Source organism: Aspergillus uvarum (assembly GCF_003184745.1).
Source record: "Aspergillus uvarum CBS 121591 unplaced genomic scaffold BO82scaffold_11, whole genome shotgun sequence".
NCBI classification, from domain to species: Eukaryota; Fungi; Ascomycota; class Eurotiomycetes; order Eurotiales; family Aspergillaceae; genus Aspergillus; species Aspergillus uvarum.
In genome coordinates this window covers 415,330-441,000 of record NW_020291308.1, presented here as the reverse complement: position 1 = coordinate 441,000, position 25,671 = coordinate 415,330, and the positions used below count along the sequence as shown (strand labels likewise).

At 54.1% G+C, this 25,671-nt stretch overlaps 10 protein-coding genes across 10 annotated transcripts; 5 read left to right on the top strand and 5 right to left on the bottom strand.

The window, feature by feature from the left end:
- Positions 1 to 366: 366 nt before the first annotated feature.
- On the top strand, positions 367 to 3,342 carry BO82DRAFT_352006 (BRCT domain protein). The gene is made up of 4 exons (XM_025634571.1): positions 367 to 529; positions 602 to 1,038; positions 1,096 to 2,506; positions 2,556 to 3,342. Exons 1-4 carry the CDS (start codon positions 437 to 439, stop codon positions 3,198 to 3,200), a joined length of 2,586 nt encoding a protein of 861 aa, XP_025494655.1. The 5' UTR covers positions 367 to 436; the 3' UTR covers positions 3,201 to 3,342.
- Positions 3,323 to 4,210, bottom strand: BO82DRAFT_352004 (ESCRT-II subunit protein VPS25). The gene is made up of 3 exons (XM_025634570.1): positions 3,705 to 4,210; positions 3,550 to 3,625; positions 3,323 to 3,500 (listed from the first exon to the last, which is right to left on the bottom strand). Exons 1-3 carry the CDS (start codon positions 4,092 to 4,094, stop codon positions 3,388 to 3,390), a joined length of 579 nt encoding a protein of 192 aa, XP_025494654.1. The 5' UTR covers positions 4,095 to 4,210; the 3' UTR covers positions 3,323 to 3,387.
- A 170-nt stretch (positions 4,211 to 4,380) lies between these two features.
- On the top strand, positions 4,381 to 5,808 carry trm8 (tRNA (guanine46-N7)-methyltransferase; the record flags this gene model as incomplete). Its single annotated transcript, XM_025632191.1, has 4 exons — positions 4,381 to 4,704; positions 4,799 to 4,986; positions 5,090 to 5,631; positions 5,662 to 5,808. Coding segments are annotated over exons 1-4 (1,065 nt in total), but the record flags the coding sequence as incomplete, so codon positions are not given.
- A 634-nt stretch (positions 5,809 to 6,442) lies between these two features.
- BO82DRAFT_277316 (LIM domain protein) lies at positions 6,443 to 9,047 on the bottom strand (the record flags this gene model as incomplete). Its single annotated transcript, XM_025631184.1, has 3 exons — positions 6,443 to 6,763; positions 6,829 to 8,834; positions 8,948 to 9,047. 3 exons carry the CDS (start codon positions 9,045 to 9,047, stop codon positions 6,443 to 6,445), a joined length of 2,427 nt encoding a protein of 808 aa, XP_025494652.1.
- Positions 9,048 to 10,390: 1,343 nt separating this feature from the next.
- Positions 10,391 to 12,203, top strand: BO82DRAFT_17846 (MCT family MFS transporter). The gene is made up of 2 exons (XM_025630400.1): positions 10,391 to 10,722; positions 10,776 to 12,203. The coding sequence occupies exons 1-2, from the start codon at positions 10,507 to 10,509 to the stop codon at positions 12,075 to 12,077; spliced, it is 1,518 nt and encodes a 505-aa protein (XP_025494651.1). The 5' UTR covers positions 10,391 to 10,506; the 3' UTR covers positions 12,078 to 12,203.
- Positions 12,179 to 15,570, bottom strand: BO82DRAFT_329830 (exosome catalytic subunit DIS3). The gene is made up of 2 exons (XM_025633077.1): positions 15,303 to 15,570; positions 12,179 to 15,238 (listed from the first exon to the last, which is right to left on the bottom strand). The coding sequence occupies exons 1-2, from the start codon at positions 15,496 to 15,498 to the stop codon at positions 12,330 to 12,332; spliced, it is 3,105 nt and encodes a 1,034-aa protein (XP_025494650.1). The 5' UTR covers positions 15,499 to 15,570; the 3' UTR covers positions 12,179 to 12,329.
- Positions 15,571 to 15,723: 153 nt separating this feature from the next.
- On the top strand, positions 15,724 to 16,885 carry BO82DRAFT_329827 (carbon-nitrogen hydrolase family protein). Its single transcript, XM_025633076.1, has 5 exons — positions 15,724 to 15,812; positions 15,886 to 15,978; positions 16,033 to 16,316; positions 16,375 to 16,453; positions 16,511 to 16,885. Exons 1-5 carry the CDS (start codon positions 15,801 to 15,803, stop codon positions 16,865 to 16,867), a joined length of 825 nt encoding a protein of 274 aa, XP_025494649.1. The 5' UTR covers positions 15,724 to 15,800; the 3' UTR covers positions 16,868 to 16,885.
- Positions 16,886 to 16,999: 114 nt separating this feature from the next.
- Positions 17,000 to 17,952, bottom strand: BO82DRAFT_390171 (uncharacterized protein). The gene is made up of 2 exons (XM_025638500.1): positions 17,454 to 17,952; positions 17,000 to 17,342 (listed from the first exon to the last, which is right to left on the bottom strand). The coding sequence occupies exons 1-2, from the start codon at positions 17,711 to 17,713 to the stop codon at positions 17,255 to 17,257; spliced, it is 348 nt and encodes a 115-aa protein (XP_025494648.1). The 5' UTR covers positions 17,714 to 17,952; the 3' UTR covers positions 17,000 to 17,254.
- Positions 17,953 to 18,180: 228 nt separating this feature from the next.
- Positions 18,181 to 20,106, top strand: BO82DRAFT_17829 (bifunctional ATP-dependent DNA helicase/ssDNA endodeoxyribonuclease DNA2). The gene has a single exon (XM_025630398.1). It carries the CDS (start codon positions 18,403 to 18,405, stop codon positions 20,032 to 20,034), a length of 1,632 nt encoding a protein of 543 aa, XP_025494647.1. The 5' UTR covers positions 18,181 to 18,402; the 3' UTR covers positions 20,035 to 20,106.
- A 3,631-nt stretch (positions 20,107 to 23,737) lies between these two features.
- On the bottom strand, positions 23,738 to 25,623 carry BO82DRAFT_409687 (ribonuclease P protein subunit p40; the record flags this gene model as incomplete). The annotated part of the gene is made up of 7 exons (XM_025639742.1): positions 23,738 to 24,233; positions 24,324 to 24,684; positions 24,785 to 24,931; positions 25,005 to 25,106; positions 25,172 to 25,234; positions 25,288 to 25,432; positions 25,480 to 25,623. The coding sequence occupies 7 exons, from the start codon at positions 25,621 to 25,623 to the stop codon at positions 23,978 to 23,980; spliced, it is 1,218 nt and encodes a 405-aa protein (XP_025494646.1). The 3' UTR covers positions 23,738 to 23,977.
- Positions 25,624 to 25,671: the final 48 nt, after the last annotated feature.

Genomic DNA, 25,671 nt, shown 5'->3' with positions numbered 1-25,671 from the left:
GACAATACTTTATTCTCATCAACTGCGATGACTCTGGCAGGCCCTACAAATGTGTTACTCATACTAGCAGCTGCAAATTCGATGGATCAGTCCTCCGTATAGAGACAACACAACTCGCAACTTCTGATACCTCACAACATCCCAACTTCTAACAGACCACGTACTGTACTTGTTTATGACCATGGGACCATAAACAATGACACATGGTACTGCTGCCCGATGATGTTAATTTACCACGCTGATCGGTGATACATCTTATCTCCACGTGACGTGGTGTCGTGCGGCGCGTCGGCGCGTCGCATTTGCAGAACCACGAGGTTCAGCTGCCACTCCATCTTCTCAGCACATACACCACTCCTTACATCACTCGACCAAACATACGGTCGTCGCAGCCTATCCTAAAAAGTCGAACAGAGCCACCGGAATAGCTCCCACCATGGGGGACCAAGGTGGAGAGATTCAACTCTTCAACCAGTGCAAGATCTGTATCATATGCTCCAAAGATCTCAGTGCCGATGCGGCGCATCAAGTCTGTCGCCTGATCCTCCACGCGCCCACAGATTACTGAAGGGAGACTCTTACTGACTCTTGCCCCACACAGCTGGCATTTACATTCGAGCAACATGGCGGCGAATCCGTTATTTACGAGCCACCGGCCGAATTCCCGCCTCTGACCGAATTCACGCACCTGATGAGCTGCACCATCGACTTCCCCGCGTTCGAGGCCGCAAATGACGCCTTGATCCCCATTGTCAAACCATACTGGCTCCAGGCCTGTCTTCAGAAGCGAAAGCTGGCCAACCCACGACAATACAGTCCAGATCCTCGACTGATCCTCAACGATGTGGTGGTGACTTGCGGCGACATCCCGGAGGGCGACAAGGAAGCAATCATCGGGGGAGTTCTCGCAAAGGGTGGATTGTATAGTCCCAGGATCTCCCAGCCGGTCACCCACCTGGTTGACCTGACTGCGGACTCGGATAAGGCCCGCCTGATTATCGCGAAGAGGCTCAAGATCAAGATCGTCTTGCCCCACTGGTGAGCAGACCCAGAAGCAAAGCTCAACCTGGTGGGTCTAACAAGGGTTTCTTCCAGGTTCGATGACTGCCTCAAGCTTGGACGACGAATCGACGAGCGCCCGTACCTTCTCCCCGACCCCGAGATTCTGCGTGCGGCGCCCGACGCTCCCATACGCTCAGCGGAAAATCGAGACATCATCGGTGCATCGACACCTGACCCCGCTAATCTACCAGTTGCCGTGCAGTCGACAGACGAACTGCCCAGGCTAAATGTCTTCGAGAACAAGAGTGTCATGCTTGCTCCGGATCTCGGGATCGGGTCGCGTCTCTCTGGCTCCATTGGAGACATCATCAGGGAGGGTGGAGGCTCTGTTGTTGCGGACATATCAGCTGCGGACATCCTGATCTGCCGCTACCGAGAAGGATTCGCCTACCGCATGGCATTTCAGTTGAACAAAGATATCGGTAATCTATCCTGGCTCTACCACCTCATGACATATAACACCTGGACTTCTCCTCTACGACGGCTGTTACACTACCCCATTTCACGCAAGGGTATCCCAGGATTCCAGGGGTTCAAGATCAGTCTCTCAAATTATGTCGGAGAAGCCAGAAGCTACCTAGAGCACCTGATCACAGCAACAGGTGCCGAATGCACCAAGACCCTCAAGCAAGAGAACACACACCTGGTGACGGCGCATGGAAACAGCGAGAAATGCGCCGCGGCGAAGGAATGGGGTCTGCAAGTTATCAACCACCTGTGGCTAGAGGAAAGCTACGCGAAATGGAAGCTGCAGCCCGTCTCCGATCCCCGCTATACGCACTTTCCCAAGAGAACAAATCTGGGCGAGGTTGTTGGCCAGACCAGACTGGATAAAGCCGTGCTCGAAAGCCAGCTCCTACTCGAGACCAATAACGTGGGACAGGCACTGTCGAGTCCACGACCGGTGATGCAGCACAAGGACCAGAACGCTGTGACTTCCAAGACGCCGAAACTTGTCCAGCAGTCCTCCGCAAGAACTACCGAGTCTGAAACTGAAGTGCCGCGCACGTCAGGTGCTACACCGCGGGTTGCGGACAAGTCCCGGAACGTCATGGATCCTCCAAAACTGCAGACGCCCGCCCGGACCCGGCTCACATCCGAAGGAAAGGAGAATGATACGCCGTCGAGCACCAGCAGTCGCAAGTCCAAGGAAGTGGCCGCTGCTCGACTACACGATCTTGCACCCGACATGGCGTTGTATGAGAAGGAGAAGAGGCGTGTTGGGGGTGTGATTCATGGTGGCCGGAGGGTGTCTGACGAGGATCGCGTAGTACTCAACCCCAGCAGGAAGCGCGTGTCTATGGAACCGCAGGACGAAAGCGACGAGGATGAAACGACAGAGACCAAGAGACAGAAGAAGTCTAGACCCCCTGTTGCGATGCATCTGCTGATTACCGGATATCAAAAATGGGTCAAGAACCCGAAGACAGAGGATTCTGACAAGGTATGTATCTCATGGTACGACCAAGAATTTGCGATCTAACGATTCACAGCGACAACTACGTGACCTTGGGATTTTGGTAGTCCAAGAAGCGAAGAGGTGTTCTCACCTTGCCGCACCGTCTATCCTCAGGACCCCCAAGTTCGTGAACGCATTGGCCTACGGACCAGTCATCATGAACATCGATTTCGTCACTCAGTGTCTCAAGCAGAACGCCCTCCTCGATCCTGCGGACTACACCCTCAAGGACAAGGCTTCCGAGGAAAAGTATGGATTCAAGCTCGAAAATGCCAGAACCAATGCCAAGAAGAACAAGAACAAGCTGTTGCACGGATACCAGATTTACTGCGTGGAGACTATTCGTGGCGGGTTCGATGCATTCAAGTCCATTGTGGATGCCAACGGTGGGCAGTGCACTCTATTCCGGGGTCGGGTCTCATACCGATCACAGAGAGAAGAGAGCGAGGAAAGCTCGGGAGATGATGACCCCAGCCGCAAAGAGGTGTATCTGCTGAGCAGCACGGAACCGGATCAGGTGAAGACATGGCCTCGCTTCCGAAGTATGGTTCTGAGTACGGGCAAAACACCACGGATTATTCGTGTGGAGTGGCTTCTCGATATGGCTATGTCCCAGAAGCTGCATGCGGCGGATGCCTATGAGCTGAGCGAAGGAATGGCCGAGGTTTCGGAGCAGTAAGTAGGCCGGGATCTATATGGTGTTATGAGTGCTGCGTCCAAGCGTCTTTGCTGGTTTGAAAGAAATGATAGAAATGGCTCTTTCGGGTCACTTCACCGGGGACTTTTGTAAATGACTTACACTTTGCATGAAAATAGCCTGTTGTACTCAGAATCAATTCGTCCAGATATCACGAACAGATGACCGTCTAGAAGAATTTGACACCTTCTTGGCCTTCGCCACCGAAAACCTGTGCCTTGCCTCGTTTTACCAGCACATTGAGGCATTTGAGCATCACGTCCGTATCCATACCGTGCCATTCTAGCCGATCAGTTCCTCTGTGGGAAGGAAGGCTCACAGCACAACGTACCTTGTGACAACGTCCCCTCCCCCTCCACCAACTCATAGACCGTCAGAACCACATTCTTCTGCCCCGTATTCTCCACCTGCAATCACAGTCAGGTCAGCAGCGAACGTTGCAGACGCACTCTTCCCCATCTCATTTCCCTAGGATCATCCACATACCCAATCCGCCACGGTGCCCGCCCACTCCTCGGGTCTCTTCCACCAGATGCGAGCCACAGTCTTGGTGCTCCCGTCCAGCCACTCCGCTCGCTGCCCGCCGCCGCCGCCGCCGCCATCCTCTTCCCCCTTGGCCATCCAGTCCAGCACATCCCGCGCATCTTTCATGGACAGTCGCTTCCGCAGCGCCGCGTTGTAGAACAGCGGGCTCTCGATGGCCTCGCTGAGCGCCAGGCGGTAGGTTCGGTGATGGCGACACCACGCCTGGATCAGGGAGGACCATTTCTGGAGCTGCGAGGTGCGCGTCGCGCTGTTGGGTTGCGGCGTGAAGAAGGGGGGGAAGGAGTAGGTTGGCGGGAATTGGAAGGGCGGAGGCGGTGGTGCGGTCGTCATTGTCTATGTATATGTTCTTGTATGTGTGATATAGCAAGGTTGTGCGATAGATGCTCCTCTTCGGCAGGAATCGATCGTTGTGCAATGGTAAGCTTTGAATGATTAGTGTAGATGAGGTGATTGTGTTGTTCAGAAGCTGAGCCGATCGCCCGATACCGCCGGTATCGATAAGCAAAGGCGGGCGGCAGCGGCAGCAAGGAGCCCCGCGATGGAGGGAGCTAAACTCAACTTTCCGCTCCCTTTCTTTTCTTCTCCGCCTTGGAGAATTTTCCGCCTTTCGCCCTCCCCACGGTCCCGTCACCATCCTCCATTTCCTCTCCCCGCTGCTGCACCAATTTGCGCAATTGGGGTTATTTTTGGGGCGTGTCTTCCCACCCTCTTCGATTGGACTTACATATCAACCCTGCAACAACACAATCACAATGACTCCTCCACCTGCCAAACGCCAGAAGCGCGATGAGTATCGCAAGCAGGCAGCCGCTACGAACCCCGACGGCAGCAGCACCACCACCAACGAGACCAGCCTCCCCGCGCGGGTCAAGCTGCCCAAGAAGAAGTTCTACCGTCAACGGGCGCATGCGAATCCGTTCTCGGATCATCAGTTGCAATAGTATGTTGGGTTCTTGGTGTATCCCATTCTTCACACCGCACCCTACCTACTCACCTAGCATATTACCGGGCGACTGACTTCTCTTCGGAAATAGTCCCCTCAGCCCGGCGCATATGGACTGGGCCTCGCACTTTCCTGCCTATGTGAACCCGGACCCATTGCAGACGAACCTCATCGGCACCCGCAAGCTGCTGAAGGATGTGGAGATCGTGGATATCGGGTGTGGATTCGGTGGGTTGCTCGTCGGTCTTGCGCCGTTGCTGCCGGAGACGTTGATGGTTGGTATGTATTTGCCGTGTTTGTGTCTGTTATCTTCTACTATTTTTGCGCTGGGTAGCTTCTCTCATTCAGCAGAAAGCTAACGTGCCGTCGTCGGCGAAAACAGGAATGGAAATCCGCGTCTCCGTCCTTGACTACCTGTCCACCCGGATCCAAGCCCTCCGCGCCCAGCAGCAGCAACTTCAATCGACCCAAGGCACCTCCACCTCTGCCTCCACCACTCAAGCCACTACAGACACCACCACAGCGCTCACCACCGAACCCACCGCCATGGAAACCGAACCTTCCACCGAAACCCAAACCCCTACCACCACCGAACCCACCACCACCACCGACGAACCCACCGAACCCACCGAACCCACCACCCTCGTCCCCGGTGGCTACCAGAACATCACAGCGATCCGCAGCAACACGATGAAGTTCTTCCCCAACTTCTTCGCCAAGCACCAGCTGTCCAAGATCTTCATCTGCTTCCCGGACCCGCACTTCAAGGCCCGCAAGCACAAGGCCCGCATCGTCTCGGAGACGCTGAACGCCGAGTACGCCTACGCCCTGCGGCCCGGCGGCCTGCTCTACACCATTACGGATGTGGAGGAGTACCACCACTGGGTGCTGCGGCACTTCCGCGAGGGCGAGGACGCCGCGGCCGTCGACGGCGCCGTCGGCACCGTCAAGGAGCTGTTCGAGCGCCTGACCGACGAGGAGCTGGCGCGGGACCCCTGCGTGCGCGTCATGAGCGAGGAGACCGAGGAGTCCAAGAAGGTCACGCGCAACAAGGGGAATAAGTACGTCGCCGTGTTCCGGCGGAAGGAGGATCCCGCTTGGCCGGCTTAGCCTTATCTATGCCCTTGAGGCTATAATTGATTTGGAGGAGGAGGAGGGTTTAGCAAAAAGTTATATAGATGAATTGTATATGCTTGTAACTGGATTGATATCTGTGTGCGTATCTCGACGTAGGCAAGTATCTTTGGGGATCTACGGTTGGTCTTGATAGTCCAAAAGTCCGTCGACAAAAATATTCTCTAAAGAAAGGGCATCCCGGCTGTCATGATATTCGAAGAAATCAAAAGGAAATGCAACAAATGCCAAAACAAGACCACGGAGAAAATGCATAACCACGACAAACAGCAAAACAACATTCTCATGCTTATGGCTCATCCAGAAAACATACTTCGCGTGCTAAACTCCCGCTTGCGGCTATGCAATTGATATGGTGGGTTTCTAGTCAAGGTTGGCAAACGAACAAGGCAGAATAAAGTCAAGAAAGATCAAGGTTGGCGCACTTGGCCCAAAAAAGATATATCAGCAGTGCATGTCTCAGTCAATGAGCAGCACTGTGACGAGGAGGGAGCGGTGGATTGTAGAAAATATGACTGCAATCAACGTAGAAGTGAAAAAAACGCAACAGAACGAATCTAACCAGGATTCGAAGCTGTCACGGATTGTTCGGGTAGGTATCTCAGGGAGATGCTTTCAGTCGGATGCCCTCGCAGCGTTCACACACGGCAAGCTGAACGGGCCCTCCAATGATGCGGCCCTTGGCCGTTCGTTTGGGCTCGCCCTCGCGGACAAAGTACCGCCCCTCAGGCCCGAACCCATCGCCGCACTCGTGGCAGACGAAGCACTGGTCATGCCACTGGCCGCCGATGGCGGAGATCACCACATCGTCCAGGACGGGCTTCTTGCAGCCGAGGCAGCGGGGGGCGGTGCGGCGGGAATGGCATTGCAAGCACCACGCAAACCCATCCTTTTCCACGAATGGTTTCTCTGAGCTGAAGGGCTGGAAGCGGAAGAAAAAGAAGGTTAGCATGTGCAGAGGTTTGAGTTAGGGGAGGATTTCCGTACATCACCACATTCAGCACAAAAAAAATGGCCGACATGCCACTCGGCACCGCACGCTACAACCACTTCTCCCTCTATCGGAGTCTTACAGCTCTTACATCTGGGGCTGAACAACTCATGGAAGTCAAGGTGACAGTAGAATCTCAATGTACGAGCTTCTTCATCGTCGGCCGCTGACTCGGCTAGTCGCTCGGCTCTCTTCGCATCCGGCTCTTGGTAGAACGCCACGCACTCAAGAGGCGTCTGACAGTGATGACACACAAAACACTCGGGATGGAAACGAGTGCCGGCGGCAGTTACAATCTTTCCAGCGATCGGAAGTGTACAGCTCTCGCACTTGGCAGTAGGTACCCCGGAGCGTGTATAAGTCGATAGCCAACGACTCGTTGAGCTTGTGGCAGTCTTTGGAGGAGCTCGATTTAGGCCTGCATTACTCTTTGGCGGAGTTGGTAATGGCTTCACTGCCATTCCGGAGCCCCCGCGAGAGCCAGAAATCTCAGAAATGGTAGGCTCCTTATCGTCCGGTAGATTGATCACCGGCACGGATGGTGCCTCGGACACTTCGATCGTGGGCGCTGGCGGCGGCGGTTGGGACGTCGCGTCCCAGCCCTTGTCGCGTTTGGGAGGGCTTTGTGCCTCGGTAGGTTTCCATCTGGGATCGAAACTCACTATAGGCCGACCGGCTCGGTCGCTCACCGCAGTGGGCATGGGGAGCCTGGTGCTGCGATCCCTGAGCTTCTTGCTTGTTGCAGCTCGAAGCTCATCACTGCGGATTTCCAGGCCATCTTTCGTTGGAATCTGCTGCTGAGGTGCCTCAGGTTCAGGCGGCGCTTCTTGGGACCGAGGCTCATTCGTCGTATACTCAGGGTTTCTCGTTTGACTCGGAGGATTCTTATGAATTTCGAAGCGAGAAAGCTTATCAACGAAAGAGAGACTACCAAAGCGACCTGGCAGAGGCCGGGACCCGCGAGGAAGGGCATTCCGGGGTTTACTCTTCAAGGCAGATGAATCCGACCTAGAGAAGATTGAGCGACCCCCCTCATCCTTCCGAGGAGAAAGATGGGGCTCTTCGTAGATCTGGTCGTTCGGATTTCTGAAGATGCCTCTGGATGTCTCGTTCCTGACACTGGCCGAGCCTAACCCATGATTATCGCCTGAGGTCACCGTTGATTCATCCTCTTGAGGAAGTGCGAAGTTGACCTTCATGCTTCTTCGTATGCTCCCTCCCTTGGTCGGGCTTTTCATCGGGCTTGACCCTTCTTCTTCCAAGATGGTTTGCGAATCTCCATCTCCATCGACTGAGGACTTTCTATCACTTCCTCGAAAGCCGTTCGTTCCACTATGGCTAACAGTCGTTCCCTGGAACATCAGTCGACGACTGCCCCTGCGTGCTGTGGGGGAGCTAGGAGCGCCGTTTTGAGAAGTGAAGCTACTCCTTGGAGGGCTTTGTTGGAGATCTTGCAGATCGGGATTCTGGTTAGGTGCATAGGGATTCTTATACGGTATACCTGGATTCTGATGCATCCATACCAGTTCCGTGGCCTCATCTTGGGCAGCAGCGTGGAGGTCATGTTCGTCATGGAGGCCCATTTCCTGCAATGCATCACGCAAGGATCTTGCCTCTTCTTTCTCTATGCGTCGCTGGGGGTTTTCACGATATGTAGGCCTTGCAGGAATCTGTTCCACCCGCGAAAAAACCTGCGCCGGTGATACAGTTTGCCTAATCGGGATAGTTCTCGGTTCCTGGACTAGAGGACGTCCAGTGGGACCTCCCAAAGCAGAGGCTGGTCTATGGTTAGAGAGCGAACTGGTGGCCCGAGGGAATTTTGCCTCTGCGGAGGGAGGGCTAGACTGCATCCTGGGTGGGCCATAAGACGACATCGCCGATGCCGCTCGCGGAGGCAAATCATCATGAGGATGAGTAGGCGCCGTAGTAGGTCTTACGGGAAGCGGCCTGGATCCGCCAGGACGTGTAGGACGATTCGTCCGCAGATCTTTCAAATAGGTCGCTGTAGGTCGAAGATCAGCATGGAAACCTCGATCCGAAGCGGGGACAGCCCGAATCAGCTCGACAAAGGCTGGCTGGGGGAGAGAATGCTTTGGCGCGGCACTGTAAACATACCGATCTGGTCGTCGGACATATAGGTCGGGCCAGGAGGGGAGAACTTGCGTTGGCCCTCCTTGGGCTTCTGAAATTGAGGCCTATGCATCATACTGGCCATGGAGATGTATGGTGTAAAGTCATGAACCGCAGGAAAATATATGGACGGCAGAAGGGGAGGGGTTGAGTGATGAGTTGGCTGCTGCTCAAGGCAGGGAGGGCTATGAAGTCAGTGACTATTATAGCTGAACAGGGCCAATGAGAGGTGGAAAGGTGGCTGGGGCGAGTGGATCAGAGACAAGCTGGAATGAACTAGACAGATCGGATCAGTCTAAGTTGATTTGTTGCTTGTTTCATCTGCGGTGTCAGAGGAACGAGGATTGCTGCAAAGGAGGCTAGTGTGTTTGCATTGACGATCGGAGACTACTCCCTGGTGCGTGGGAATCATTGAATCTCGATTGAGCAGCAGGGGGGGGGGTAAAAGTTAATGATGGGGAGAAGTTGGAAAATGCAGAGCCGGAGATTAGACTGGCACGATAATCCTCAGGCACCACATCTTCAGCTCAGCCGCAGCAGAGCTGAGCTCTGGCCATCGATGATGATGATTGATGATGATGATGATTGCTGATTCCATCACCCATGACAACCAGGTACAATACTTAGGCACTTAGGCACTTAGGCACCAAGGCACCAAGGCACCAAGGCACTCCATCGGGCACAGGGACAAACAGGCCAAACATTTGCCATTTTCCTGAGGCCACCGCGGGGTAGAGATATGCTGAGACGATTCCCAATGCGGTAAGAGCCTCTTGTTGGAGGTGCCCAGCAGCCCAGCATGACACAAACCTTCCGCAATCTTCCGTGTGATAGATAGCATTCAGCAGCACTCAGCAGCACTCAGCAGCACTCAGCAGCCATGCTTCATCATGGCGTACAGCCACACGTGGCTCTCGGGCCCTGTCTCCCGAACATGTCTGCATCACCAACAACCTGGAATGGCGCAATTCTAGAAGTGGACTTGCCTTGATCTGAACCCCGGATTCACATCGTCGCGGTGGAGATGATATGGAGCTGCTGTCATCGGTCATCACCCCCAAAGTCTCTCTTACTGGCGCAACCAACCGACGCTACTCGTTTCCTCCCCGGACTCCGCACCGGGTCAATCGGCATATCAGGACCCCTTTACCCTTCCATAGAGCCCAATAGCTCCTCCTCATGTGTGGGAATGGCTTTTAGGCCAATGATGGGCTCTGTTCGAGTCGGACAAGTCGCCGACCTATGCCCATTAACAGCTCTTGACTGGCTAGATTTGGGCCCAAATCTCGTTGGTAGAAGGATGGATCAATGACACATCGTTCGCTTTAGCCTCTGCCTCTGCTTGACGCTTCCCCTTCATCCTTCGAGATGCACTTGTTCTCCTCCTTTCGGCCGTCTGACTTACTTCTTCATGGCTCATGGCTGGGATTGACACACATCTGGGACAAATCCGCACTGCGCTTCTCATGTCCTGAACCTGATCGAAGTCAACCTAAGACTCGTTTTCTCGGAACTCTATCCGTGCAGGCTGGCTGTGATTAATAATGGCAGATACTGCTCCAATCGACACCATTCATTCACGACAACATGATAGTGATCCAAATCTAGAACCCTCCTCTGATCTGGATAATCCACATCAGTCTGCCCCGCTGGGCACCGAGTCCAAGTACGAGCAAGACGTTCCCCCGGATGGAGGATATGGCTGGGTCTGTGTTGCGTGTGTGTTCTGGATCAATGCCCACACTTGGGGCATCAACAGCGTCAGTAGTGGTCATTCATGTAGGAAATTCCCACAGTTAACCGACCAATACAGAGTTACGGCGTGTTTCTCTCCTACTACCTCTCCCATGATGTGTTTCCCAATACTTCCGCCCTCTCATACGCCTTTACTGGTGGCTTGAGTATATCGTGTGCACTTCTCGTGGCCCCTGTGGCCACGTACCTTATCCATGTTTTCGGCACCCGCTTAACCCTCAACCTGGGTGTTTTCTTTGAGACGCTCTCGCTCATCGGGTCCTCGTTTGCAACTCAACGATGGCACATTTTCCTCAGCCAAGGGGTCTGTTTTGGCTGGGGCATGGGCTTTCTTTTCGTCGGCACTGTCGGTATCATCCCGCAATGGTTCTCACGGCGCCGTAGCCTGGCCATGGGGATCAATGCCGCCGGGTCTGGCCTCGGTGGTCTCATGTACTCGCTCGCTGTCGGCGCCATGATCCCTCGCCTAGGCCTGCCCTGGGCCTTTCGCATCCTCGGCATCACCGCCTGCGTTGTCAACCTGGTGTGCGCCAATCTCCTGCGTGATCGCAACAAGGCCGTGGGCAGCCGACACCAGGCTTTTGCGCTGCCGCTCCTCAAGCGGCCGGAATTCCTGCTGTTTCTCGGCTGGGGCGTCTTCAGCATGCTTGGCTACGTTGCGCTGCTTTTCAGTGTCGCCAACTTCGCCCTTTCTGTGGGCCTGACTTCCCACCAGGGCAGTGTGGTAAGCGCCCTCCTGAACCTCGGCCAGGGCCTCGGCCGCCCCTTCGTTGGCATGTTCAGCGACCGCCTCGGCCGCATCAACATCGCCACCTTCCTCACATTCCTGTGCGGTCTTTTCTGTCTTGTCATCTGGACGTTTGCGCGCAGTATGGGCGTCGTATGCTTCTTTGCCGTGCTGGTCGGCACCGTCTCTGGCACCTACTGGGCTACCGTCGCCCCCGTCGCGAGCGAGATCATCGGGCTCCGGGATCTGCCCAGCGGACTGAGCATCACTTGGTTGGTATTAGTACCCCCTTGCACCGTGTCAGAAGCCATCGCTCTGCTGTTGCGCAACAATCACGCTGGAGACGCGGCGTATCTGCGCGTGCAGATCTTCACCGGGTTCATGTACATAGGCGCGGCTCTGTGTCTTTGGCTAGTCCGGGCGTGGAAGATTAGAGAAATAGCGCAAATAGCCACCGAGAAATCGCTGAATGATTCGTCTCAGACCGGGGTGAAGGATGCCCCGGAGCAGTCGAAGATCGAAACCGGTGCGACGGAGATGGACCGCCAGGTAACATTTCAAAGAATGTCAAAGTCGCACCTTTGGTCTCCGATCAGCTTGTTACGTGAGATGGTGTCGTTACAGAGAGTATAGTATGGAAATACAGTACAGAGTAGGGGAAAGGGGAAGAGTTGGGAGGTTGGATGAAGATGTACAGGATCGATCGTAAGATCTCGGATGTCATTACACAGAATAGAAATTTAGATTGAACACAACTTAAATCTAGTACAGTCATCCTACGTGCGAGACACCGGTAGACGCCCAAATCCTGTTATATTATGCCAGTCATAGATCGATCGATGATTTCACTTTTTTCCCCTTTGCTGTATTTTACGCAAAGTATGTTCAAACGCCTTGGCCCAGGATCAAGATGCGGACTCTCCGCTTTCCGGCGCCACGGCCGCCTTCCTCCTTGACGGAGCTGACGTTGACATTGACCTTCTGGAAGAGCTCGACGGAGACGCCTTGCGCCTGGTCGGCGTCCCCCTTGTCCGAGACGCGGAGGGTATACTCCTCGCTGTCGAAGTCGCTCTGGCGGCGGACGACGAGCTCGCGGCGCTCGGCGACGGTGCGCAGGGCGGCGTCCTTGGGGAGGACAAAGTCCTCGAGGCGGACGACGCCCTCGATGCCGAAGCGGGGCACGAAGACGACGACGCCGTTCTCGAAGACGCGCATGACGTAGCCCTCCTCCTCGATGCCGCCGTCCACGCCGTCGGCGGCCATCTTCTCGCCGCGGGCCTTGAGCGCCTGGCCGACGTAGTACTCGATGCTGGCGCGGCCGGCGAACTGGGCGTTGCGGTGGCGGTAGTTGATGTTGCGGCAGATGTCCTCGAGGCGGTTGCGGGTCATGACGCCCTCGACGACGGCGCGGCCGTCCTCGCCCTCGTAGCCGATGGCGGACGCCAGCTGGCGGTGGACCAGCAGGTCGGCGTACCGGCGGATCGGCGAGGTGAAGTGCGTGTAGATCGGCGAGGCCAGGCCGTAGTGCCGGAACTCGGACTCGGCGTGCGCGCCCGCGACGAAGTACTCGGCCGAGGTCATGCAGCGCGTGGCCAGGATGCGGACCAGGGTGTTGAAGAAGGGGTTCTGCGCGTCGACGCAGCGGTCGAGCGAGTCGGCCAGCGCCCGCGAGCTGGACACGTCGAGCCGCAGGTCGCGCTTCTTTGTGAGCTGGTTGATGAGCTCCTCGAAGTTCTGCGGGGGCGGAGTCGCGTGGCGGCGGAGCATGGCCGTCTGCGAGAAGGTGCTGTAGATCTTGGTGGCGACGGTGATGTTGGCGTGAAGCATGAACTCCTCGACCAGGCTGTTCGTCTCGAGCATCGCCTTGGTCTTGACGTCGGCTAGCGGATCGCCCACCTCGTCGTTGTCCGCCTCGATCCGGACTTCGGGCGAGGCCAGGTTCAGCGCACCGGCGTCCATGCGCTTCTGGCGGAGGATCTTGGAGAAGCGCAGCAGGGTGCGCATGCTCTCGGTGAGTTCGTCGGTTTGCTTCGGGTCGTCGATCCGCTTCTGCGCCTTCTCGTAGCTGAAGGCCTCGCGGGACCTGATCACCGACTTTGTGAAATCCGCGGACACGACCTCCGCGTTGGGGGTCATTTCCCACAGGACGGAGAAGGCGTAACGCTCCACGTAAGGTTTCAGGGAGCAGAGATCGGTACCGAGCAAGTGCGGTAACATGTCAATACGCTTGTCGACAAGATACACTGTGGTTCCACGCTGCGATGCCTCGAGGTCCATCGCGTTGTTGGGCTTGACGAAATGTGAGACATCGGCGATGTGAACACCGACTTCGAAGTTGCCATTCGGCAATGGTCGTGCGTGCAGAGCGTCATCGATATCCTGACAGCCTGGGGGGTCGATACTGCAGATAAGAAGGTCTCGAAGATCCCTCCGCCCCTTCCAGCCAATGTCGTCTTTGCTCGCGGGCACTCTCCAGTCATGGCCCTCTGCAGGGAGGCAGTCGAGGACAGCCTTCGGGAAGGGCTTGTACTGAACGTCATACTCAAGCAACAGCGCCTCTGTCTCAGCTCCCTTGGTTTCGAGTTCTCCCAGTGACCGGATGAAGTGTCCGGTGGGGTATCGTGAATCGCGGTCCCAAGCGTCAATAGTGACCAAGATGCGTTGGCCCATGAGATCAGCAGCTTGTCTAGTGCGTAGTCTGATCTTCGGCACACGCTTATCCATGGGCAGAACGAAGACATTTTGCTGTCGTCGACTCGAGCTGGTCTGAGAGCCTGCTGAGCCCGAATCAACATGGCCAACATATTGCCGCCAGTTCCGCTTCATCACACCAACAACCTTGGCCGTTGGCTGCGGTCTGCCCTCCGAGTTCTTTCCATGGGCTTTCTTGACTTCCTCCTGCAACGCTTTCCGTTCTCTTTCAGTGACAACCGCCTCGTTGTCCTCAGCATCTGGGTTATCATTCTTGGTCACGGCCTCTTCATCCACAAGCTTGGTAGATGGTGTCTTCCACTGGTCCTTAGGCAGCACTTCGATCACGACGACATCTCCAGAGATGGCTCGGTTGCTGTTGTCGCGGCCAAGGATCAGTAGAGGCTTGTCAAAGGCTGGGACGTTAACCGAGCCCTCCAAGTAGTTGTACGGCGAAACGTTGAAAACACCCTGGTGCAACGTCCCCGCCCTCAGGCCCGTCTGGAGTTTCGACATGGTGTAATATTCGGGGTAGAAGAGCTCGCCGCGTGCGCCCTTGGCTTCTCTCGCCTCTCTCGACTCGTTGATCATGTCCAGTAACCTGTCGGAATCCTCCAGACCCGAGACATAATCGGTCAGTGACAGCGCGGTGATGTTTTCTTCCTTCGACTTCCGCAAGTTCTCCTTGTCGTCTGTGATGACCACGATCGCCGGGATCGAACGCTCCTTCTTGGCCTTCTTGGCCGTCGACAGCAAATGTCCCATGTACCACTTCGCCACGGCTCTAACGGCTCGGTCATTTCGGTCGTTGATCGACTCGTCGGGGCCACGTCGAACATGGGTCTCTAGGCGGAACTCGTTGAAGAACAGATAGAAGCGCTTCTCGTCGGTTTTGATCAGCGAAAGCAAACGGTTGTAGAGGGGGAGGGACTGGTTCCGCAGCTCCTCGAGGACGGTCTGTAAAATGATCACATCGTAAAAGGCTCCGGTGTGTTCAAAAAGGTCCATTCCATTCAGCAGCGCATTCGTATCAGGAACCAGGTAATGGCCGCGAGGGAAAGCTTTGGTGCCCGCGGGTTGCTCGGAGAGGACGAACGGCGTAACTAAGATAATTCGTCGCATTAGCCAGTTCCCACCGTCATTCAGGGCCATAGGTCTCTTGCTCACTGTTTCCATTCGCATCCGCAGGCGCAACGGACGGACACACCGAGCAAAGCTTCGACGAGCATGGGATATCCTGTCTTAGATAGAGCTCGCGAACGATCTTTTGCACCTTCCCACTTTTCGTGGACCGGACGAAGATTTTGCTGGTGACATTTTGAGCCTGCGGGTTCGAGGAGAGATCTCTTCGTAAGCTCTTCATTCTGTCTGGGTCGCAACCGCGCTTGTGATCAGCGCTGTGTATCGAAGCGACAGAAATGTTAGCAGATGGTTGGTTGGTGGTTGCTGTCGGCGGAGGTTCGCCCAGTTCTGCGGATTTGAAGCGGGATGGCAATGTCGGCGCCCGAATTGGGAAAGTCTGCCGACGTAATTGCGGGCAGCACTGCATCTGCATCTACTAAGCGATGCCGTGATAAGAAGACATATTCCATCGTTGTCCCACTCCACGTATATTGTTGTCTGTATTCGTGTGCGAATTACTCAGATTTAAGTTGATCGGTCAAGATGGTTCTTGCAGTAGGCGCTTACCTGACCTTCATCATATTCTCTATCGCATCAAATCACTGATACATGTGCCTTGATGCTATAGGCTGTTGGTCAACTATGCTCGACTGCGAGTCTGGCAGCCAATCTGGCACAATGCCAAACGCTGGTTCGCAAAGCAGCTGCAGCTGGTGCAAAAGTAAGATTACCGAGGATACGTTCTGATGCTTCTTGTTAATATAAGCTATACCAGGCATTGTTTCTCCCCGAAGCCTCAGATTACATTGGTTCCTCGCCTGCTGAGACGATATCTCTTGCGCGCTCCGTGCAGGATAGTGAATTCGTCCTAGGTCTACAGAAAGAGGCTCGACTAGCTAAACTTCATATTAATGTTGGAATTCATGAGCCGGCATCTAATAATAGGACGAAGAACACTCTCATCTGGATTGATGACAAGGGTTCCATAATACAGCGCTACCAAAAGGTTCACCTGTTCGACGTCGACATCAAAGGCGGCCCGGTGCTGAAAGAAAGCGCGTGAGTCAGTCCTACAGTTGCTGCTAGCTGAACCCAACTTACTGATCTTGACGTACAGGAGTGTTGAGAAGGGCATGGAGATCTTGCCGCCTTTCGAAACGCCCATTGGGCGCGTGGGCTTATCTATCTGCTTTGACGTGGGTTATATCCCATGACCTCCAACTTGTATTCATATCGGCTGACACATTTTACAGTTGCGCTTCCCCGAGCTCAGTCTTGCACTCAGGCGACAAGATGCCCAGATCATCGCCTACCCATCCGCCTTTACAGTCCCCACTGGTAGAGCGCACTGGGAGACACTTCTGCGAGCTAGAGCCATCGAAACACAGTCATATGTGATAGCAGCTGCACAGGCAGGACCACACAACGAGAAGCGCATCAGCTACGGCCACTCGTTGATTGTGAATCCTTGGGGTGAGGTGGTAGCGAGTCTCGGAGATGAGTATGAGGAACCGCAAATCGCTGTTGCTGACATCGACTTGGAGCTTCTTGCCAAGGTGCGGAGGGAAATGCCCTTACTCAGACGTACAGATATATATCCGCAGGTATAGCCCTCGATAGCAACCTCGTACAGAGGGATGGCCTCAAATCCAGTTGTCTACCCATCGTTGAAAGCATGGTGCACGCCGGAAAGATCTCCTTACCATTCGTAGAAGGTATTATAATGACTGCATGGGTTGATTGTGATCAAAGAGTCTTGATTTATTTTCTCTTCCGCTCCTAAGTTCATAAAGCGAGCCAATGAAAGGATATAAGACGACAAGACACGCAGGTAACAGGAAAGAAAGGAAAGAAAAGCGAACAGTGAAATGGAGAACCCTGTCTAGGATCGGACCGGTATGTGCCTGATAACACGTGTAACCATTCGATCAACAACCGTCTTCCACGCCCGGCCAATCTATGTACAAAGTACAAGGGAGAATTTGGACTAGTGCGCTTTACTTGCGCTGGGCCTTGTCGGGGTCCTCCAAGATGCCCTCGGCCTCCAACCGCCGGCGAGCCTCCTCGAGAGCCCATGTTTGTATCCTAAGAAAGCCGGTCAGCCAGGGAAGAGCAAAGTGACTCCATCAACATAGCTCCGTGTGACAAGGAAGCTAGCCGAGGAGCCTGGGGGAACTGGGCGAGGGTTGGACGCACGAGGTGTCGGGCTTGAAAACATATGCGACACCGGTGACTAGCAGACTGCCAATGAATCCGTAGTACCAAATGTTCTCCCAGCCTTCCTTCTGATATTTCTGGCCAGGCTTCAGGCCAAAGAGGTATCCAGTCGGGGGATCATAGTGGTCACCGTGGTCGGCGGCACGGAGGTTGCTGCGGGTCGAGAAACCCTGGACATTCTGAGCCCGGAGGGTAGAGCACCGGGCGCGAAGGCAAGACGACAATGGGCGAGCAGACATTGTGACTGTGGCGTATAACTGTGGAGATTTGGGAGACCTCAAGCTGCACAAGTTGGGACAGGCGGTGGCAGGTGAGGATCCCTGTCTGAGGCGATGAAGCAAGGGCTGATGGTACGGGACACCGAGTTCAACAATCCGGTCGATTAGCGATGGCAATACTCGAGTCAATTGGGCGACTTCGAGATCGAATTCTTTCGTCGGAGCGGTAGGAGGAGCTAGGTGGAGGGGTGACGAGTCGGTCGAGCGGTTGATGTTCAGAAGCCGCAAAAGGCCGATGACTTGCTGGGGTTCCAGCCACTAGTCCCAACTGGGCAAATTTCCTGTACCGCCTTTATGCCTGATATCGCAGGCAAATATGTAGACGGGAGTTACACCTGAGGCAGGAACACTCGACGCGCGACGCGTTGAGGACTAATTAGATCGATCGGCTTATCGCATCGTGCGTGCATTCATTCCACTTGCATCTACCAAGTCATGTTGAGTCTACATCGACTGCTCCAGTTTTCGTCTTCTACCACTTTACTCAGCAAGAATCCACCAATTGCCCATTGATTGTAGGTGCAATCTACGGCTCCATTTTCTGCGCTGTCCATCGTTATCCATCGCTCCGCTCCGTTGCTGAAGATATTGTTCAGACTTCCGTGATCGCCATGTCAGCTTAATCTCCGACTCCACGATCACAACCAGCAATGGACACCATGAACAAACCTCCAGGAGCATACAAAATATCTTCGCAATCCCGCTCGAAATTGAACGCTTTTCGATACAGCAAAGACGCTCAAAATCCAGACAAGACCCCTCAAAAGCCGGCAACAACAGACCATGCCAACAAGGAGAATCAAACATCGTGGCTGAATGGTGTGGTGGAAAAACATCAACCAGAATCGGAAACCAACCCACCTACGATCGAAGTAACTGAGCCCAAGCCTATCCGAGAATGTCCCCAAACACCAGGAAATCGAATACCCCTCGCAGATCTAATTAGCAACGCCGAGGATGCTTTCAATAGTGCCCCGGGGCAAGAGTTTACGCCCGAAGACTACGTCACCTGGCAACACGTCCCCGCGAGCTCCAATGCCGATCCAATGTCACAAACACCTGCATTACACGGCAAGAAGCGTCGCCGCAACTCGTCGCCAACGAGTTCCCCCTTGGCAGCAACATCGAAAAGCAAGCGAATAGAATCGATTGACTTGCCAAACGACCAATGCTTGATCAGAACTCCCCAGCATGACCTTGCCACCGAACTATGGAACAACTATGTGGGAAAATCTCTTGCCAATGGCACTGGCGAACTCGCTCAACCACGATTTGCGCATTTGCTTTCATCTTCCCCACAGACACCTTTATCAGCCCGAACGGGTCGAGGCTCTTCCGGGCTGAGACGGTCGAACAGCTGCAATGCCGAATGGCCTACTTCCAAGGCGAAGCGCAGAAGAGTCGATAACGAAAGGTTCGGTACGGGTCGCAGCATCTTCTCTAGGACAAGGAGCAATGTCGTCGATTCGGGCAACAATCAAGCCTCCAACCTCAGCACTCTCGTTAAGCAGATGGAGAAGACTCTGCAAAAGGTTCCCGAAAGATCATTTGCGCCGGACTCTTCTCCAGTCCCAAAGCGTGGTAACGCATCCAAAAGTCATCTGGCGTCCCCAACAGAAGGCAGAAGTCCTAGCTGCTCTCCTAAGAAGAATGAGGACACGATTGTTCCCGTTGGGGCTGAGACCGCGCCGCAGACTACAGAAATTGTCGACGACTTGTCTTCGGACTATGGAGATGATGACTTCGATGATGACTTTCTTGAACTTGCAGAAGCTTCAATGGATCCTTTCGTGGATTCCAACCCGTCGCGCGATGTTGCAGAAGATATTCAGCCTGCCACGTCGACGTCAATGCTGCCGAATGGAGGGGCTCCCCTCCCGAAGACGGTGACTTTTGCTACTACCAGCACAGCCACTTCAAAAGTGGATGCGACCATGACAAATGAAAACGAGTTTGAACTTAACGGTGATGAATTCGATGATGACTTTGATGATGAATTTTCCGACAATATAGAAGATCTTCTTGCCGAGTGTGATAAGACGCCAAGCGTGAAACTTACAAGGCCCATACCCAAAGGGCCAAATGTGCCGGAACAGCCGCTGTCCGGCGCTGGACCTCAGCGCTATTTTGCATCGGCAGTTGGAACATCCAATGAGACGAAAAAGGATCCTGACATTTCCTCTGGTGATGAGTTTGACGATGGTAGCTTAGACATGGATGCTATCGAACATTCTATGAGGCAATCAGGAGTAGATGGAACGGATCATGTTTGTCTCTCCTAGTGAATCAATGCTCGTTATAGATATGCTAAGTATACCTACTCTAGAACCTTAGAAGTCGGCAAGCTATCAAGCGCTATTTGATTATTGATATTGCGGAGTCTGCGTATATCAACCCTAGAGGACGTGTCCAACCAGAACAGGTCAGCCCACTGCACGCCGTCGAAGCCTCCATTATTGACACTGTAAACAGGTGCTACTCGTACAAGATGAGCGGGCTAAGGGAGACAAAAAAGTGGTTATTCTTCGGGAGTCCTGGTTCGATAGCCCGTGTACCAAGGAATCGTATATTCACCTGATTGGAGAATTTGACGCCGCAGGTCAATGCGTAGTTGACGATACTGCTAACATGGTGATACTTCATCCGGATCACCTGGTATCGGCGACTATCGTGGCCGATTCGATCACTTGCCAGCGTCGTGCTGCCCTTCAGGAACGCATTAAGAACACAACCGATGTGGGGAAAGCACAGGTCTTTGGCAACATATTCCACGAGCTGTTCCAAGAAGCTATCAAGGTTAACCGATGGGATACGGCTTCGTTGAGGCTACTGGTGGAGGATGTGATCATTAAGCGGATCGAGGATCTATACCTGATCCGCATGACCGTCGCGGAAGCCATCGAGTATGTTATGAGCAGAGTTCCAGGCGTGCAGGATTGGGCAGAACGCTTTCTCCAGCCGAAGCCAAGTGTGAGTGCAGTCTCCCTCCGAGTGAGGCGCAATGCTGACAATTGAACATAGGCGGACTCGATTGTCGAGGATCGACACAACTCGAAGCTTAGCCTGAGTATAAATAAGCTCCTCGAAGTCGAAGAGCATATTTGGTCCCCGATGTACGGACTCAAGGGCAATATCGATGCCACGGTTCAGGTTGCCTGCTCAGAGCAAGAGCAGGACAAAACGTTGGTTGTACCTCTTGAACTGAAGACGGGTAACCGAGATACAAACCAAGCTCATCGGGCTCAAACCGCGCTTTACACATTGCTTCTTTCTGACCGCTATGGTAGGCTGGAACACCTATGGGATTCTGATGTGACCTCATCTTGAATCTGATCGCTAACTATCCTTTGACTCCCTAGACGTCGATTGCACGTTCGGCTTATTGTATTATCTTGAGACATCGAAGATTATCCGTATCCGTGGCATTCGACATGAGCTTCTTCAAATGATTCAACAACGAAACCGTGTGGTCGGGTACATGCGCCAAAGAACACAGCTGCCTCCAATGGTCAAGAAGGCCGCGTTTTGTAACAAGTGTTACTCGAAGACCGCTTGCTTCATCTACCACAAGCTTGCTGATAACGGTGATGGAGAAACGAGTGGTCTTGGTGACGAATTCGTTAAAGCTACCCAACACTTGAATCCACAACACCAGGACTTTTTCAAAAAGTGGGATGAATTGTTGACCAAAGAGGAACAAAGCATGACAAGGTTCAAACGCGAGCTTTGGACTCTGTTGAGTAGTGAGCGCGAAGCTCTTGGCCGCTGCTTCGGCAATGTTGTGATCAATCCTGACCATACCTATGAAGATAAGGATGGACCCAAGATCAACCGGTTTCGATACACTTTCCGCAAGAAGCAAGCACCTCCGGGTTTCTCCTTCACAGAATCCCAACTCAGCATAGGCGAGCCCATTGTGGTTTCTGATGAGAAAGGCCACTTTGCCCTTGCAAATGGTTATGTCGTTCAGGTCAGCGCGAAACGCATCACCGTTACGGTTGATCGAAAGCTCCACGGCAGGGCGCGGATGAAGGGCTTCGATGCCGAATACAACCAGTCTTTCAAAGGCATCATGCAGATACTTGACGAAGGTGTTTCCTCCCCGCCAGTCGAATTGGACGAAGAAACTGTTTATCGCCTGGACAAGGATGAGTTCAGTAACGGCATGGCAATTGTCCGCACAAACCTTGTTTCCATGATGGAAAAGGACCTTTTCCAAGCCAAGCAATTACGGAGATTGATTATCGAGGGTGAAGCGCCTACTTTTAAGCCCATGGAGCCAGGCTATGCACTGCCTGGTGTTGACAAGGCGAACTTGAACGTCGACCAGAAACAAGCGATCGACAAAGTCATGAGTGCCCGAGACTATGCGCTGGTACTTGGAATGCCTGGAACGGGAAAGACGACAACCATTGCCCACATAATTCGCGCCTTAGTCGCGCAAGGGAAAAGTGTTCTGCTCACTTCTTATACCCATACTGCTGTTGACAATATTCTGCTGAAGATCCGGGATGACAACTTCCGCATTTTGCGGGTCGGTGCTCCTACGAAGGTGCATCCAGATGTGCAGCAATTTGCTGACCTCGCGGCCATCCCGAAGAAATCCATTGAAGAGCTCAAGGCATCGTACGAGGAATCGCAGGTGGTGGCAACGACATGCCTCGGGGTCAGCCACAGTATCTTCAGTCAGAGAATCTTCGACTATTGCATTGTGGATGAAGCATCGCAGATCACACTTCCTGTGTGTCTAGGCCCGATCCGAATGGCAAGGACCTTCATCCTTGTCGGTGATCACTATCAGCTACCGCCGTTGGTGCAGAACAAAGAAGCTCAAGAAGGTGGTCTCGATGTCAGTCTTTTCAAGCTACTTTCCGATACCCATCCACAGTCGGTTGTCAACCTTGAGCATCAATACCGCATGTGCGAAGACATCATGCTTCTTTCCAACAACCTCATATACTCAGGTCACCTCAAGTGCGGTACCCCAGAAGTTGCAATACGCTCTCTGAAAATCCCCAACATCGACGGAATCAAGCAGCACCATCATAGCCAGATCCCCCCATCTCCAAATCAGAAACAGTTTTGCCTGGGCACAAGCCAAGGCCGCTGCTGGCTGCGCGATCTCGTCGATCCGTCAGCCAAGACCCGCCTGGTCAACACAGACACCCTTTCCGCGCCTGCGCTGGACGAAACCAACGGCTCCCGGATCGTGAACCCGACCGAGGCCAAGCTCTGCACCCAGCTCGTGGAGGCCTTCATCTCCTGCGGCATCCCCGCCCGGAGCATCGGGGTCATCACCTTCTACCGCAGCCAACTGTCCCTCCTCAAGCTCAACCTCAGCCGCCACCTTCCGGACCTCGAGATGCACACCGCCGACAAGTTTCAAGGCCGGGACAAGGAGATCGTGATCCTGAGCTGCGTCCGGAGCAACGCCGACAACCACGTCGGCGATCTCCTCCGGGACTGGCGCCGCGTCAACGTCGCCCTGACCCGCGCCCGCACCAAGCTGCTCGTGGTAGGCAGCAAGAGCACCCTGCGCGACGGCAACGAGCTCCTCGGCAAGTACGTGAAGCTGGTCCAAGACCGCGGGTGGATCTACGATTTGCCGAAGAATGCCCTCGACAACCACGTCTTCGAATCCGACAACTTCATGGGCTCGACGCAGGCTTCGTCGGTGCACGGAAGAGCCGCAGCAACGCCGAGTCCGGCCAAAAAGAGCTCCCCTGTTTCTGCTGCTGGCAGAAAGTCCGGCGTCCGCAAACCGCTGAGTCCCGTGCAGGCACGACTCACGCCACAGGGTCTGAGGAAGCCGGCTAAGAAGGGGGCGAAACTGATGAGTGGGAACAAGGTCCTTGGAAGTCGACCGGTTCTGCAGGATGTGGTCAATGACCTTGTCGGATGATTTGTTTGTGTTGTGTTGTGTTGTGTTTTTGTAATATGCATTGGTTTACACAGAGATATCATATGAGCGTTGGATTTTTATTGGGTGTATGAGTTGTGGAAATTAGGATCAGGGATTGTGTTCAGAAATACTGGGGTTATTTCCTTTGGATCTTTTTCTTTGGGTATGGATCTGATATCACTTCGTCATCGGCATGTTCAGAAATCACAAGTGTCATCTCTATACATGCAGAATAAACCTTCTTATCTGGATATAACATTCTCCAACACGGGGGGTATAATCAACTACGCTTTTCCAACGGTATCCAGAAAATCTCAACCCCGTCACTGTAGAACCGACGCCCCCACAAACTCCCAGCTAACAAAATGCCGTCCCATCCGCCGAGCAGCCGCAATCACATCCTTGCCCACCTTCTCTTCATCCTCGCCCCTCCCCGAAGGCGCAGCAGGCATCAACGCCGGAAGCACCAACAGCGAATACCCATCTCGAGCCTCCACCGCCTCCCGTCCCAGCGCATTCGCCGAGATAGCAAACCAAGCGGACGATGATGCCGCAGAGCCGCCGGCAGCCGTCTCGCGCCTACCACCACAGAAGTCAGTAGCCGTTTCTTATACAGGTGATTTTGGGGAGTGAGAGTGGGGAACCGGAATTCTCCCAGAAAGAACGCACAGCAAATGCACCAGCAGCCCCACAATCCATTTGGGAGGGATCAGGCCGCGCCACCGCAGAGTCACGAGGTCGGTGGGTGTGGCCTCGTCCGCGTCCGGCACGCTGTAGCGGCTCAGGTACGGGTCCACGTCGTCGGCGGCGGTGGCGCGCGGCGAGGCGAGGGAGACCATCGCCAGCCATTCGGAGATCTCGGTGCATTGGTTTTGCAATTGCTCTTGGTGAGCAGCGGTGGTAGTGGCGGTGGGGGATGAGTCCATGAGTTTGAGGGTGTCGAGAGGCGGAACGAGGATTTGGGGGTGTTCGGTGATGGCGGGCGTGCAGGGGATGATTTGGGGGTGGTTGTTTTTGAGGGATAGGTCGTCTGGTGCTGATGTGTTAGTTTGCGGTATGCAATATACTCCGATAATAGGGCCTGCTTTAGGGAGAAAGCTGGGAGAGGGGGTTGGTTGGGAGGAGGGTACCGTCGGCGATGCCATTAGTCTCGGACGAAAGATCGAAGAAGAGCCAGGCTACGGATTGAGTAAGGACGTTTTGGAAGGCCCATTCGATCCGCTTGAAGCCCTTCTTGCCATGGAGCATCGATGGTAAGCGGAGATTGAGCTCGATGACTAGTTCGAGGGTTAGCTTCTTCTTCCAAGGGAAGTTGATGGTCGGTTGGCATTGGATAGAGGGAGGCCGTACTGTATCGCTCTTTCACGTGTTTCCTGCCGCCGCTGCGAATGGGCTTGCCGGTTAGTCCGGTTCGTTCGAAGATCTCCCTGCTGAGCTCGAGTTTCAAAATGCCTGGGGGGTTGGTTAGTGAGCTTCGTTCAGACGTGGAATCAGACGGAGCGGAGGCGGGGGCCTACCATCTCGAAGCGTGAAGACGCTGTCTGAGCCTGATCGGCCCTCAGATATCATGAGAATATTTCCTACGAAAGCAGTCAGCACATTCAAGCCACCACTGAGTGAGAATGCAATTCACCTTTCTTGATGTAGGTGTTGAAGAATTCCGTCTCCAGTAGAGACGACAGGGACATGAATACCCGCGCATAGCGGAGCTTCTGTAGTTTGCTGTCCAAGGATGCTTGAATGGTCGTGTATGCCTCTTTTGGTAAGGTGACTTCGACCTGATGATATTGTTAGCCATGATCTGTTGTGTTGTGGGCCGACATACCGTATGGACGAAAGGATGGCCCAGAATGGCCGAGAACGGGACTTTTCTTGTCGGTGGCTGCTTAGGATCGATGAATGGCGGCAGTTGTCCTAGACTGGTGAAGCACTTCTCGCGCCTGGACGCATCGTCGTTGAATTCTAACATGACGTAGATGGTTTATAGAGACGATTTGAAAGCGATTGTTGTCGATTT

Coding starts and splice junctions, on each gene's coding strand:
- BO82DRAFT_352006 (XM_025634571.1), top strand. CDS start 437: ATGGGGGACCAAGGTGGAGAGATTCAACTCTTCAACCAGTGCAAGATC. Junction 530..601: donor GTGCCGATGCGGCGCATCAA/GTCTGTCGCCTG, acceptor TGCCCCACACAG/CTGGCATTTACATTCGAGCA. Junction 1,039..1,095: donor AAGATCGTCTTGCCCCACTG/GTGAGCAGACCC, acceptor GGTTTCTTCCAG/GTTCGATGACTGCCTCAAGC.
- BO82DRAFT_352004 (XM_025634570.1), bottom strand. CDS start 4,094: ATGACGACCGCACCACCGCCTCCGCCCTTCCAATTCCCGCCAACCTAC. Junction 3,626..3,704: donor CGGGCACCGTGGCGGATTGG/GTATGTGGATGA, acceptor CTGTGATTGCAG/GTGGAGAATACGGGGCAGAA. Junction 3,501..3,549: donor GGAGGGGACGTTGTCACAAG/GTACGTTGTGCT, acceptor CTGATCGGCTAG/AATGGCACGGTATGGATACG.
- BO82DRAFT_17846 (XM_025630400.1), top strand. CDS start 10,507: ATGGCAGATACTGCTCCAATCGACACCATTCATTCACGACAACATGAT. Junction 10,723..10,775: donor ACACTTGGGGCATCAACAGC/GTCAGTAGTGGT, acceptor CGACCAATACAG/AGTTACGGCGTGTTTCTCTC.
- BO82DRAFT_329830 (XM_025633077.1), bottom strand. CDS start 15,498: ATGAAGAGCTTACGAAGAGATCTCTCCTCGAACCCGCAGGCTCAAAAT. Junction 15,239..15,302: donor TGCGGATGCGAATGGAAACA/GTGAGCAAGAGA, acceptor GAATTATCTTAG/TTACGCCGTTCGTCCTCTCC.
- BO82DRAFT_329827 (XM_025633076.1), top strand. Junction 15,979..16,032: donor CAGCTGCAGCTGGTGCAAAA/GTAAGATTACCG, acceptor AAGCTATACCAG/GCATTGTTTCTCCCCGAAGC. Junction 16,454..16,510: donor GCTTATCTATCTGCTTTGAC/GTGGGTTATATC, acceptor CACATTTTACAG/TTGCGCTTCCCCGAGCTCAG.
- BO82DRAFT_390171 (XM_025638500.1), bottom strand. CDS start 17,713: ATGTCTGCTCGCCCATTGTCGTCTTGCCTTCGCGCCCGGTGCTCTACC. Junction 17,343..17,453: donor GTTTTCAAGCCCGACACCTC/GTGCGTCCAACC, acceptor CGGCTTTCTTAG/GATACAAACATGGGCTCTCG.
- BO82DRAFT_17829 (XM_025630398.1), top strand. CDS start 18,403: ATGGACACCATGAACAAACCTCCAGGAGCATACAAAATATCTTCGCAA.